General features: G+C 49.0%; 5 protein-coding genes across 5 annotated transcripts; 2 read left to right on the top strand and 3 right to left on the bottom strand.

Moving 5' to 3' along the window:
* Positions 1 to 808: 808 nt before the first annotated feature.
* On the bottom strand, positions 809 to 2,989 carry FSST1_000584 (uncharacterized protein; the record flags this gene model as incomplete). Its single annotated transcript, XM_083232156.1, has 1 exon — positions 809 to 2,989. The coding sequence occupies one exon, from the start codon at positions 2,987 to 2,989 to the stop codon at positions 809 to 811; it is 2,181 nt and encodes a 726-aa protein (XP_083090766.1).
* A 1,997-nt stretch (positions 2,990 to 4,986) lies between these two features.
* On the top strand, positions 4,987 to 6,132 carry FSST1_000583 (cytochrome b5-like heme/steroid binding domain-containing protein; the record flags this gene model as incomplete). The annotated part of the gene is made up of 1 exon (XM_083232145.1): positions 4,987 to 6,132. One exon carries the CDS (start codon positions 4,987 to 4,989, stop codon positions 6,130 to 6,132), a length of 1,146 nt encoding a protein of 381 aa, XP_083090765.1.
* A 169-nt stretch (positions 6,133 to 6,301) lies between these two features.
* Positions 6,302 to 8,874, bottom strand: FSST1_000582 (uncharacterized protein; the record flags this gene model as incomplete). Its single annotated transcript, XM_083232135.1, has 4 exons — positions 6,302 to 8,390; positions 8,442 to 8,676; positions 8,727 to 8,786; positions 8,841 to 8,874. 4 exons carry the CDS (start codon positions 8,872 to 8,874, stop codon positions 6,302 to 6,304), a joined length of 2,418 nt encoding a protein of 805 aa, XP_083090764.1.
* Positions 8,875 to 10,226: 1,352 nt separating this feature from the next.
* On the bottom strand, positions 10,227 to 11,747 carry FSST1_000581 (major facilitator superfamily domain-containing protein; the record flags this gene model as incomplete). The annotated part of the gene is made up of 1 exon (XM_083232124.1): positions 10,227 to 11,747. One exon carries the CDS (start codon positions 11,745 to 11,747, stop codon positions 10,227 to 10,229), a length of 1,521 nt encoding a protein of 506 aa, XP_083090763.1.
* Positions 11,748 to 12,800: 1,053 nt separating this feature from the next.
* FSST1_000580 (uncharacterized protein) lies at positions 12,801 to 14,147 on the top strand (the record flags this gene model as incomplete). The annotated part of the gene is made up of 1 exon (XM_083232112.1): positions 12,801 to 14,147. One exon carries the CDS (start codon positions 12,801 to 12,803, stop codon positions 14,145 to 14,147), a length of 1,347 nt encoding a protein of 448 aa, XP_083090762.1.
* Positions 14,148 to 14,352: the final 205 nt, after the last annotated feature.

The raw sequence follows: 14,352 nt of genomic DNA, 5'->3' as shown, positions 1-14,352 counted from the left end.
GCTTATAACAAGATTGATGTTATCTAACAAAACGAATCGTTATACTGCTGTTTACATGCAAGTCAATACAATCTGTAGTGGTGAGAATTTGAGGTTGATTTGAAGATTGGAGTTCGTCTCCTAAAAAGTCCATGTCCATTTCCTATTCGACAACTACTTGATTCTTCTAATTCCTTCTTTTCCCAGTATGAGAGAGTACCCTATCACGAATCCAAGCAAGGCAATTCCCGCTCTAGGCTCTCCCATTCTCTGCAATTTCCTTCCAATGATTCCATCTCAGACCCGCCTGTTGTGGCGTGTAAAACTTCCTTTGGGGTATCTGTTATACATAGTATGTATTCAAAAACAAAACAATACGAGAGAAAAAGCACAAATCTCTGCAACAAATGAAAAATTCAAAAAAGTGCCCGGGTTCTTTGTAAAGGGCGTATGTCTGCATGTTGTCCAGTGTTGATTGTGATTTTGTTCTGGGGGGCTTCTCGCGGGAGAAGACGGGTGGTGATTCAAGATCGTTTGAAAGGTGGAATTGATGGCTGCATGATGGGCCATGAAGTCGCTGGCAAGCAAAACGCGGATGAAAGAAACAAAAGAAACACAAAAACGATTGCTTGCTTGCCCAACGCCTTGTATGCCTGCATATTTTTATTCCATTGACTTCGTTGATCTTCAAATTGGTGGTCTTTGTCGTGGTGCCCTGAGGCTTGGCTTGTGTGTATATAATCGAACGCAATGAGAAAAAAATTCCGTGTTGTGTGCCCATTGCTTGCTGGGGTATCGTGTGCGTGTGTCAAAATGATGTTCAACGACGTTAACTGCTGTCTGGCTGCAACTCAATGCCACTATCACGGTCCTGTGAGCTCTTTTCCCAGGGCAGAGGGGGTTCATCCACCGGACTGCCGGGATCAGTTCCGAAATCATCAATCTCGGACAGATCATCGTCTTCGTCGTCGTTAAGAGGAGGCAATATCTGGCCACCCAACTCGACATCTGTGACACGGACTTTATATTCCAAAGCCTTCTGGCCCTCTTTGATGAGAACTTCGGTCCAGTTAAGACATCGCTTGATGCTCTGGTTGATCTTTTGGCTATCGACGAGAATGTCGCGGTGCTTGGATAGGTCAAGCTGCAGTCGGTCCTCATCGCGTTTCCGGCGCGCCATGGCCTTTTCCATGGCTTTCTCGTCATTCGGATCGAGGGGAGCTGAGATGGAATCGGTTGACATGTCAGATTCATCGAGTGACTCTTCATCCTCAGAAGGAGGTTCTGAGTTCTCCTCTTCGCTGAGATCCGAGAGACTGATAGGGACATCCGTCAATGCTGCAGAGGTCACTCGGCTAGAGGCAGCCGAAGCAACGGCAGACAACCGACCTGACCTCGATAGTCGCCGGAATCTGCGAATCTCAGCCTGCTGCTTTCGCATTTGTCTTTCCAGAGTGCGATTTATAGCTTCGAGAGAGGCATTTGTGATTTGCAAATCCTGCACCTTTCGTTCCCTTCGAGCATTAGCCACCAGATCGTTCACGGGCTCACCGTGGCTAGACTTGGTAGGGCTCTGAAGATCAGGCTGGGACTCATTGTCCTGGGTGTCCTTTTCTTCATCCTCTTCTTCTTCGTCGCTAATGTCCTCGGCCATCTGAAGAATCGATGCCATGGTCAAAGCCGGCTGTATCGTGCCAGGGCTACTGGGGGGTGAAAGTTCATGCTGCCTCCGAGCTGGTGACATGGGCAGCCTGGGCGAATTAGCATGATCAAAATTCGGCACGCTGCCGGCTCTGGCATGACCTCTTTGCTTTTTAGGAGGCGACTCAATGCTGACCCGTCTTTTGGCAGTGATGGACGCCGCAGGAGCTAATGGCGGTGGAGAAGCTATCTGAAGCGGTGACACTACTTGCGGTCTGCCGCTAAGTCCAGGCGCACCCGCATTCTTGAGGATGGAAGGATTTGGCTGAGGATTCTTGGTAGGAGAGTGTGGCCTCGAAGGTTGCGAGTTGTTTGAGTTATTTGTTGAACTGCTGGTGCTTGGACGCTTGGACTGCAGCCTCGAGCTGGAGGCATTGGCTGAAGTAGGTTTTAGATCAAGATCAACGCCATTAGCATAAAAGAACTTTGAAGCTAAAGGCTCGGGTGCGGCGTTTGATGCTGAAGTATATGGCGCGGCAGAAGGGCTAGTGGCTTTCTTGAATTCCGAGGTTGCTTTACTGGCATGAAAGAAGTTGTTCGATTTTTGAGAGTTTATTGAAGGGCGGCCGGACGGCTGTGATGAAGTTGGAGCGTCGCTAGCACGAAAGAATTTGGCATCTGGGTCTGCAGGAGATTCAGCTCGCGACAACCTCCCTATCGAGGTCAAAGAGTTTCGCGGATTCCAACTCTCTTGGTCTAGATTTGGTGTTCCACTGGGAGTAGTGGTGTTGCTATTGTTACGGCTTTGTCGACTGCCAGACCGGGGAGTGATTGCAGTTTCATCTCGATGCGACGCAACAGCGGATAGTCCCTGGGTTGATCTTCGAACTAAAGGAGGTGCACCCAATGCAGGGCCCTTTGGTGTTGAGGCAATCTTGGGCGTAAGGGGCGCTCGTCCGACCGTCTTTGCAGCAGAGGCGCTGAGTTGCGGGGGGCGATGTCTCGATTCGCTGGGGGCCATTTTGGTGATAGGAGGTGCGGAACTCGACGAGGTAGAACGGGTCGAGGTAATTGTTGCGGTTACTGAAAGAACATGTTGTTGGTTCGGGTTGTGGAAGCCAAGGGATGGCGACGTGCGTCTGTTGCCAGCCGAGGAGAACCGGGGACGAGCCTGAGCTTGAGCCTGGGCCTGAACCTGGGTCTTTCCAGTAGTAGCCTGGGATCTAGTCTTGGGAAGAGGTTTAGACGAGGTGACTAGTTTATCGTTTGCCGAAGGGGTCAGGGGACGTCGAGTGCGAGGCTGAGAGACGGATAAACCTGGAGATGTAGGACGAGAGGATGACGAGTTGATGGTGTTTAGAGTGCGCATCCTGTCCGTCCACGAGTTGGGTACAAGTCGGAAACGAACGAGCCTCGACTTTCTGTCTGGGAGGGCTGGCTCAGGCTGAGATGACTAGTAGCGGGACGGAGCGGTGAGCTCTCATTGGCCAAGGGGCGAAGCGGTAACAAAACCGGTTAAGGGCCTCCAGTAAATTGTGCTGAGCAATGGCCTGGAGCGCCTATGTTACAGCGCTGTTGATCACTAGAGCGCTAGTGGTCTCTGGGTAGGTAATTAGAGTTCCAGTCTTCAGGCTGGGCCAGTGTCGAGGCGACCACGTCAGAAAAAAAGTAAACAAACAGCTCAAGAATCAGAGACAGGACAAGACACGAGGGCAGTGGGGGTGAGTCGATTCTTGGATGAACAAAGTCTGGTGGCTCTTTTTTGTCTGAGGAGTATAGAAAGCGGGGGGGACGTTTTCTTTTGTGTCTTGCTTGTGCGTGCTGCAGGTAAGAGGAGACGGCAGTTCACAAGCAGCGTATAGAAATAAAGACGTTGTTCACCGCTAATAATGAGCCGCGGTAGAAACAGAGATTGTCACGGAGTGGATAGATAGATAACTGGAAGAGTTGTAGATGACAAGTACAGGTAGAAGGATGGAAAATAGGAAAGGGAGACGAGAGTCACAAATACGACCAAATCACGGAGATGCTAGGGATATTGCTCCATAAGATGCCTTGACGAGAAACTAGCGGGATGAACGGATTGTGTATTCAGTCATGGGCATGGTTAGGATAGGACCATCCTTGCTCTCTCTGCCTTGTCCGTCCAGTCCGTCGCAGCAATAAACTCGATCATGCTTTACCGACTTGTGAATATTGTTTATACTACAACAGTGCCCCAAGTTACGCCCACATGTCATGCTATTGAAACACGTCTCATATGTGCTTCAATTGGCGTCTTTAACTGGTTCTTATCATCACGAAACATACCTGGCGGTCTGCAGATGCCGTGATAGGTTAGCCGAATGTTTGACTTGACTACTGTGTATCAATCTGAACATAATTACTGAATGATCTGGTATAATATTTATCCAATTCCCCTTTCTGAAGACTCAATGAACCTTCATTATCCACTCTTATTACATTCTCATGCCAACCGAGAGAACATTGATCATGAGGCGACCCCTGCTCGTCAGGTCTTCATCTCGTCCCCCGAGTGCCCTGGTCCTTGCCAAATAGTTATGCCACTGTCGATCGCTTGTGGCATGACTGTTTTAAGAGGCAACCTACCATTTTATCCACGGTAACATTAGTCTCATGCCCAAATAAAATATTATAAAGAATAAGGCGTTTGACTTTTGCGGGCGAGGCTGTAGGAATTCAGATTATATATGCACAATGTTCTGGAATTATTCTAGCTTTCCCCATTTCATCTGATGCTACGGATACCCGATTATTATTCACATGGATACCATATTTCGGCTGTCTTTTTTTAGACCCGGGAGGCGTTACAGATATTCGAGATCCCGAACACGGCCAAGTTATACAAATCCTCTTTTATGGTTATATCTCATAGCTTTTGTCTATTAACCTACAGCTCTGAACATCAGACAAAGCTAGCTCAGGATTGTCATTAATACCCTCAACTCAAAATATAAGTAGGTATCCGTACCTAGCTATTCCCAGCAGTTCGTACCTGAGGGGCACTGTCAGGGACCCTGGAATTCAAGCTTCTCAACCAATCAACGTGAATCCATACCTAGACTCCAACTCTGTTTCGGGTTTTTTCCAGCTCCAGCTTTGGAATCAAAGTCTGGTCCAGGCCCGGGCCCCACTATTCTAATCCATGCCCTTTCTTTTTCCTTTGTCCGCTGACATCAACAACCTCCAAGGCGCATCGCAAAGTGGCTCGATGATTCTGCAATAACCATTCCACAACCCACTCCTCTTCGCCAATCGACCCCAAACTCTACAAGTCACCTGGGGCAAAGCAAACAAACTCATCTCGTCTTGTTTTGTTCTGTTTCCCAAGAGGGAGTGTTCGTCATGGGTTACATCGGTATCTCACTCATCGTCGTCTCTGTCGTCTGGGTTCTAGTTCGCCCGCCATCATGGATACCAGAACCGCTGCAAGTCCTCTTGCGCTGGAGAGGAGGAAGTCGTCCTGCTATTGCAACCAAGGACAAGGCTGAAGCTGAGCATGATTCCGATCCTGGGCCCAGTATCATGGTATCGGATCACGAGGTGGAACCGGGCCCTCGACTCCGGGCTCGTCCGGCCGACAACCGTACCACTCAAGACGACAACCAAGGAAAGGCTACCACTACAGCAACCGGTACCTTGTCTTCTCTGAAGACCGCAAAAAGCAATGTCTTGTCTATGCCACCACCTCCCCTGCCAAAGGTTGCGCCTCCACCCCCGACCATCGCCGAGCCAGAAGAACAAACAACCCCCAAGGCTGTCGCATCGAACCCTCCATCCATCAACGTCCCCAGCTTCAGCCTCGATAATGCTCCTATTGCGCCGAGCTCCCACCCCGCGCCCCGACGAAACCCCACAGCTCCGGGTCCCGCACCCTCTCTCGGTCTCCCTACTGCGCATCGGCCTTCTATGATGCCTCCTCCTCCCCCGGGACGTCTTCCTCCTCCGACGTCCACTGCGAACCCACCGGTTAGTCGTATGCCCACGCTTTCCCAGTTCCCTGCTGCGAACTCGCCGCAACGAGCTCGTGGTCCCGTGCCGCATCGAGGTCCTCCATCATCAGGAGGCCTTGCGCCGCCGCCGACACACTCCGCTAAGCCCAACAAACCAAGCCGCAAGGTCCTTCTCACACCTGGCCATTCTCCTCTCGACTGGGCTCGCATATCCGGACCAAATTCTGACCTTCGAGGCGTCGAACCCTCAACACCATACCTGCGCGTTACTCCATCCATGTTGAAGCGCATGACAGGTCGCAAAGGTAAGGATGCTTGGATGGCGCTCAACGGCAAGGTGTACAATGTCACTCCATATGCGGACTTTCATCCTGGCGGTGTTCCTGAACTGATGCGTGGTGCTGGGCGTGACGCTACGAAACTGTATGGTGAGGTTCACCCTTGGGTGAATTACGAGACTATGCTATCCGCTTGTTTGGTGGGCCTCCTTGTTGAAGAATCCGAAGGTACCGAGAACCAGATGGACCAAATGGACTAGACGAAAGGTGTTGCGAACCGAACTTAGACAGATGCTAGAACCACTCGATCATTTACGATACAGTGAACGAAACCTGATGTATTAGAACACAATGCTTGCGCCATAGAGCCCGCTGAAACAGATAGATATATGTACACTAGCTAGAAAGATACCCCATAGAGTCCGGTCTCTATCGTCTCTTGCCAAACCGAAACTTGAGCTCATCGTCACTGTCATCACTCTCGGCGATTTCCACAGTCTGTCTCGTTGGTCGCGCCCGTTTTGGAGGCTGTTGTCCAGCAGCAGGTTCTGCTGCAGATCGTTTGCTTCCCTGGCTGGTGGCAGTAGTCCGGGATGCTTGGCTCTTTGTTTTGGCCTGGGATTGTGATTGCGACTGCGACTGCGACACTGCGGCTTGCGCTCCGCGTGTTCGTGTTGCTGGCGCTGATGATCGCTGTGTAATTCCACTGTCCTCTTCGTCACTGCTGTCAGATAGAATGGTGGGGACTGTTCGTTTCTGAGAGCGCGTTGGCGCAGAAACAGGAGTTGGTGACGGGGCTGAGAGTTGTGTCTCTCTGTTTGGGTTGCTCTTCCTGCGATCTGTTGACTCGTCCTCAAGCCAGTAGTCGTCACCAACGCCATACTCCTTTGTCTTGACTTCTATCAGGGGCACAATGGTCCTCGCTGGTTGTCGTCCTGCTACCTCGCCTCTCGGTCTGAATTTTTTGAAGTTCTTCATCCCGTTCCATTTAGGGTTCCATCTTCCATCACGGATATCTTGTTCTCTAGTGCGGCTTTGGGCGGGCTGTCGCACCTCCATCTCTTCCACAATGTTGAGTCTGCGAATCTCGGCAAAGTCAACGTCGTCGGGAAGATTCGCCAGGTCCTCTCTCTCTGCTCGAGCACGAGCTTCTTCCTTTTCTTTGTTTTGAGCAGCTATTGCCAGAATATCGAATTCTTTCTTGATTTTCTTCTTTGGTGTTGGGACTGCCTCTTCTTTCTGGACCTCCATTTGCTCAGGTGGCTCGTTCATATCTTCGCCTCTTTCTATCCGTTGACGCTTGAACTTCTCTGCCGCTGTTGTCATACCATCCATGAGACCATCTTCAGGTATTGGTGAGGCTTTTCTCTTCCTTTGCGATGAACGAGTGTTGCTAGATGGCTGAGGCTCCGGAGGGACATCCACTTCTTGAGAAACAAACAATCCTTCTTCTTCTTCTGGTTGTACCTGTGCAGTGGTTCGGGTCCTGGGCCGAGCCGCAGGCACTGGAGCCGGTGCAGGGGCTGGGACTGGGGCTGGAGGGATACTGTCCATATCAATATCGCTCTCATCGTCAAACCCTGCGAACCGTCTTTTGATGGTTTTCCTCGTTCGCCCTCGACGAGGCGCAGTTTGTGTCTCTTCAGCTGGCTGTGAGGGTTGAGCTTGCATGTTGAGATTCTGCGAGCCGCCCGATACTTCGGCTTCTTGTTGAGTGTGGTTTGGTTCTTGAGTGTTGTGTGAAGACTCGACTTCAAGAGGTCGTCGAAGAATACTCGCGTCCTTGATGAGAATCGCCTCCAAAAATTCACTCTGCTCAATGGGACGGTGGTCCAATCTTAAAGACACAGTCTGAAAGAACGTAACATACCAGTCGATGGTAGCTCCCTTGGAGGGTATAAAGCGTACGACCACAACGCCTTTGCCCTCGCTGCCGTCATCAAAAGCGCCGAGGCCTTTTTCTCCAGCGACACCCTTGACATATTGCACAAATTCGTCCACTTCAGTTTCCATCGGTACGACTTTACGTATCAACGCCTTGCCACCGCCACTCGTAACGGGTGCTAGCAGGTTATTGTACTGGACCTGGTCGTAGAAGATGAAAGTGTACCCCTCAAAAATATCTCTCCGTCCCGTATCTGGGGCATACGTCGAGTCGGGATGCTGTACAGGCTCACCACCTCTAGGAGGCAAGTGCTGCAGGGCGTCGGGCCAGTGTTGGATCAAGTCTTGTTCCAGTGGGCTTAGCTCCGTAGGCTCTGCACCTTCTGGTAAAGTCCCTGCTTCAACGACAGCGTCGAGGAAAGTCTCGGTGACGATATGCTTCCCATTTATCAGGGCTTGCAGTCCCTTGGCAGTGTTTCGCTTCTTCGAAACAACATGTGTGGTGGTGTTTACATATTCGTGCACGATTTTAATATCGAGCTGTTCAAATCTCTCTCTAAGGGTCGCCAAAGGGTCCGTCTGAAGTTCCTTGCTAGTAAACGAAAATGCGAAGACGATTGGTTCCCACGAGATGCTGCATGTAGATTGTAAGCGGAGTAACACCAGATGGGATGAAACAAATTACCTAAACTTGTTTGGGCATTTTCCCATAGTAAACTCGGCCTTGTCTCCCTCGACCACCTTTTGTGTACCCTTTATTCTTTCTCCATTGACGACGGTGCCTATTTTTGTCGCGAGGTCTTCTATCGTGAGGGTAGAGCGACTCGAGGGATTGTGTGACTGGCCTGGTTCGACGGGGCTGACTGTGATGGTTAAGTGCTTGCGCGAGATGGTGTTGTGTGATATAGCCAATTGGCCAGCTATTTTACAGGTCAGCCTGCAATAATAATCTGCAGAGATGGCTACTTACGTTCTGCTGCGGTTCGGCCAAATAGATATGATTTCCCTGGTCGCAACCATAGCTTTCGGCCTAGGGATGGTTAGACTGGGTGAGTACGTTGAGCTTGAAGGTCCTGTTTCTTACCTTCAAAGGCCTCGGAGTTCTCCAGGATCCACATCTCCGGGCATCCAAGTGCGACACGACGTCGCTCACGTTTCCATACAAGATATTTGACAAGTAGAATTATGACGTGAGGTTAAGATCGCGAATGTTGCGGGGCGAGGAGCGCGTTCAGGTCCAGGCATTCGCGACGCCAGATCACGTGTCTACCCTGTTCTCTTTCATCTGTTCACCTAGCCAGGTGAACGAACAAAGAATAATGCCGGATAAGTTTCCTCTCCATGATGATCATTTTATACTTATTTATTATGAGAACAAAGTTTCTCCTTAACTTTACCTATTGTTACTTTTATCTGCAGAGTGAGGAGAAAAGTCAGTTAGTTAAACTCTGAAAATCATCAAATTCACCAAATTCTAAAAGATTTACAAATAAGTTTTCCGTCCCAGCATGATTAACAAGGAAGCATAACGACGAAGATATTATGAATTCTGTACTGATATTATCACCACAGTGCAGACATATTCAGCACCTCATCACTTGCTCCTGACCCATTGAGTTTCGCATCCTGGGCATCTCTGATGACGACAATCTACACAGGCGACATACAGGTCATAAATCCAATATTGAGAACAACTGCACTGGTCCCCATAGTTAGTAAGTGGCTTCTGTAACAGTACATCGGGACAATGACCAACACATTTCCAATATTGCACAGTTGTCTTGGGGGCCATATTTGGTTGTGTTGAGTACTAGATAAACAATTGGTGGTGTGTATATGGAGGTCAAGTATTAGGCGTTTCTTTATAGGGCTTTGGGTGATGCTTGTAAGGTATACTCGGATAAGTTTAGAGCGCTATAAATGGACTTAAAGACCGCAATTTATACGGATGCGGCTCTGCGACCTACTCGTCTCTGGAAGCGTAAGAAGACTTTAAGAGGTGCCATGCCAACATAAGTTGTTGGATGGTCTTACGCATGATATAGATGTATGGGTGTTCAGGCGATAGGCTCGAAGCATGCCATCTGACATAAAAATGATCACACGCCGCGCATGCCTTGAGTTGAGTGGTGGAGTTGATGAATTGGCTGTGAGTGTGCGTGTGGGTTACATTGTATTATTATCAGCGGAAATTCCGTACATTCGGCAATGAATAATAGACGTCAATTGTTATGACTTTCACAATCAGATCATTTCTGAAGTCAGCATCAATGCATCCCATTTTTGCCATCATACCTAACCAAATTAATTTGAATCCAGGACAATAACATTTGCTATAAAAGTACATATATAAGAATTGAATATATAAGTTACAGCGTCTGCCTATATAATTAACGATGGATCTTAACCTTGAATTCGTATATACATTTGCATCTACATATATGAACGATGCGACAGCATGGTATGCCATCTAAACCTTACCAGGCTTGTAGCACTCGCCCAGCATCTTCTTCCGTCCAATCCTCCTACTCTTGATGCTGATAGCGCCGCTAGCCTGGGATCTGACTCGAGTGATCTCATCAGGATCGTGGTTTGTAGCACGAGATATTTCAGCGATTTCACCAATTTTCCATCCACGAAGGAAGAATAGGCACAGTCCTCCGGCGATATACATGAACCCAACAAATATTTGAGCTCCAATGTATTTTCCTGTTCCTGCGACGATCTGCAGTGCGATTGGAGTACTGAATGTGCAAGGCAAAGCGATAACAAGCCACGTCAAGTTGAGTGCGGCAGGGACGTCGGCAAGACCGACAACTTCGGCCGTGACCGGCCCAACAGTCGCCCAGTACGTTCCGGCCATGGCACCTCCGACGATAGTGAAGAATAGCAATAGTCCGTATGACTTTGCATTGATCCAAATAGCAAAGACGAGAATTGCAGCCATCCAGGTGGTCGCGCAGGCCATATTGATACGCCCTGTCCGATCACTGAAGTATCCAATAAAAGGTCGACCGACACCCTGACCCAAGTTGAAGATGGCGCTGACCATGGCTGCTTGGGAAGCATCGAGGCCGATAAAGTTGGCGTAGTTGGCTAAACTGAAGATGAGAACGACATACCCCAACATGCTAAACCAACCGTAACCGAGGAGCAGATGGAATTCGGGGCGCTTGAAGAGACTGAGGTCAAAGGGAACCTGTCGAGAGCCAACGATCTTGTTACGATCTTTAACGAGGATGGTGCAGATGATGTTGACGATGAAGACGATGATTCCAAGGATCCTATACGCCCATTGAAGACTGATATTTCGGATAATGGCCCCGGCCGCCAAGGAGTAAAGAAGACCACCAAGACCAGACCCAGCAGCCGAGATACCGTTTGCGAGAGACCGACGAGTAGTGAACCATTGAGGAACAATACCAACGCTGGGAACAAAGAGAAGACCCATGCCAAGACCGAACAAAACACCTTGTGTGAGGAATAGCTGGTAAATCTTGGAGGCAAAGCTGGCGCATATGAGACTAGCAGTTTCGAGGATAATGCCGAAGAAGAGAGTTGGCTTTGTGCCAAAGTCCCTGACACACATTGTAGCAAGAGGGGATATCAGCATGGCGCATGCGATACTTAGAGATCCCACAAATGCGTAGTGGAGAGAGGTCGCGCCGGGGAATGTGTCGTTTTGGATGTAATAGGCGAGAAAGACTCCGTAAGACGAATTGAGACCCCAGGTATGAGCATTGATGATAGCGACACAGGCTGTACATACCCATCCATATCCTCCATTCGGTGGTGGAGGTGGAACATCGTTCTGTGGGGGAAACATGTCTCCTCCATTGTTATCCTTCTCTGAGGTTGAGACGTGTTGGTTCTGTTGCTGGACTTGAGTGATGTCGCCTTCTTCAGTCGTGGTAGTATCTTGACTCCTCCTCGTCTGACCCATCTCGTTCTCTGGAGGTTGGCCCGTCTTTTTCTCTTCTGGATCTGCCATTTTTGGTGATTAATCGGTCAGAAAAAGAATGGAGGAGTCATGGGGAAAGGAAAAGTGCTAGAGTCCCTTTTTATCTTACCCCGGCTCGACTTAGAGGACCCGGAAATGGCGTCCGGGGATAGAACGGGCCCAGTTCTGGTGCATCTAAGTTTCGGATGGCGGCGCATTTTCCACGCGAGGCTTAAGCCCAATTACCTAGGCTAAGTTTGAATATTATTAATGATCATGACTTCTTGTCTTATTATGGACGAATGGATGAATGTCTTGTAGACATCAAGAATCAACCCGTTGAATGCCGTCTCCTTTTGGCTTCCTCTTTCGGTATGTAGTAAACATGTCAGAGTCAGACTCTGTCTCAGATCTCGGTCTGGGGATAAAGCGGGGGAATGAATCAATAAATCTCGGCCGATTTGATCGGCTATTACCCGCTCCTGCTTCCGACCCTTTCGCGGGGTACAAAAGTCCAATGATCAACAATATCCTCCTCTTGGTAGTACTAACCCAGCCTGGGTATAAGAGATGACATCAAGCTTCAATTAGTCTCCAACAAAGACTTGCAAGGGTTGTCAAGGTAGTATAGTATGTTCTGGGAACAAGAATGTCTAAAATAATGTTAACATACCCAATTGTGTTGAAGGAAGAATAAGTGGGCTGCTGAGCAGTGCTTTTGTATTGTGTGAGGATAAGGTTGCTCTTAGAGCCCTATGTTTCGTGACATACCGTCTCATTGCATCGATTAGACTTTGAGAAGCCCCCCTCATCAAAAGTTAGCATACCCAATGCGACTGTTCAAACATGTTCTATTGTGAAAACAACATGCCATTGTTGCAAGTCATGTTCAGTCATTGCTATAAGCGTTTGAACACAACTTCCATAGTATAAAACCTCTAACTTCCACCTCCAAATGGATTCCACCCCTCCTCATCATTCTCAGAGAGTTTGTAACGTTGACACTCAAGATCCACACAGTTTGTATCATTCAGCACTCCTGATTACCCAGACTTCCTGTATCTTGTTCACTAACAAAAACAACAACCCAGCACTTCGCCCAAAATGTCATTCCTCTCTGAAACAGGCGCTCTCGCCCTCGCCATCGTTCTCATCATTCTCTCGACTATCCGCTGGTTCGGACTTCTTCTGCATCACCTCGGTCGTAAGGTATACCGCACTACTTCCCGTCATGGTTTCTTCCCCAAAATCTTCTTGGAAAACGTCGCTGTCATTCTTCCAGTCGTCGACCACCAAAGCGACAACTTGATGCCAACTGTCAGAAGTATCCTAAGGAATATCCCCGGACAACTCTATATCATGGTTGTCGGTAGAGAGGCCTACGACGAAGTCATGTCTCATATGGAGATTCTCAGACAAGAGTTTCGACTCTCTCAAATCCACGTCGGTGCGGTGCACGAAGCTAACAAACGTCGTCAGATTGCTCACGCTTTGAGTACTCTCGACTCTGGAAAATCTAGGTTGACTGTAATCACTGAGCAGGGCACATACTGGCCTACCACACTCCTCATGTCCGCCAGTCGTCATTTTGATGACCCTGAAGTCGCTGCCGTCACTGTCCCTAGGATGGCGCGTATCCCACCCACAGGCGATGCCTGGGCAAACATTAAAGCGCACCTCTTTTCCTTCCACTACGGTGTTCAGGCTGAGGAAAACCGCGCCGTCAACAGTCTGGATGGCTCTGCCCTGTTTGGTGGCCCTACAACTCTGGTGAAAACTTACCACCTGAAAAAGGACAAGTTCAAGAATGAATTCGAAAAGGAGACGTGGTTCTTTGAACGATCTGGCCCTCTCAGTGGCGACGAGCATTTTTACCTGAACCGTTATCTCCTGGAAGGCAACAAGAGGACTCTCTTCCTGGACAGCCCCGAGGTGACGGTTTCGGTGGAGATGAACTCTGTCTGTGAGTTTATTGGTGAGTTCCTTCGCACTATTCGGAACAACTGGAGAACCTGCTTCTCCATGGGTCCCCGTTGCGCTTGGTTGTATGTTCGCTGGAGATATCTTATCTTCCCAGCTGCTGCTCATATGACCTGGTGGTCAACCCTTTTCTTCCCTCTTGCTCTACTGATGGATATCCTTAGTATTATCCTCGCCTTCAACTACAGTGTCCTCAACAAGGCAGCTCTGACCGTATGGATCGTCGTTACTGTCTTGGTGGTTGGTACGCAAGCTATCTCGAACCTGTTGGTGGCTAGACGCATGCATGTCAACAACTCTAACGTCTTTGTCACGTTATTTTGTGTGCTGGTAAGTCTTCCTTTTCAGCATGCTCTCGAGCTTCTCAAGATTGTAGCTATGTTGACCTTTTGGAAGACAGACGTTGAGTGCACATCGCAGCACGACGTCAATGTGCCAAAGAAAAGGAGTATTCCTTGGAACTGGGGCTAACGGGGTGATCTGGGGTAGGATGGCCTGCACTGAGGCATACCGATAGGATGTCCGTAGGAGTTTCTCTTGTCAGATTTCCGTGACATGCAGGATCATGTCGAACAGAGAGGTAAGTGAAAGATTAAAATAAACAGCATTTGATGCCGAACAATTTGTGTCTAGTGAGCTGTGTAGCTTCTGAATGCCCAACCTTTTGTGCCTAGTG

The sequence above is a fragment of the Fusarium sambucinum genome, chromosome IV (genome assembly GCF_050947815.1).
Source record: "Fusarium sambucinum isolate potato_lamoka chromosome IV, whole genome shotgun sequence".
NCBI classification, from domain to species: Eukaryota; Fungi; Ascomycota; class Sordariomycetes; order Hypocreales; family Nectriaceae; genus Fusarium; species Fusarium sambucinum.
This window is presented reverse-complemented; position numbering and strand designations above follow the sequence as displayed.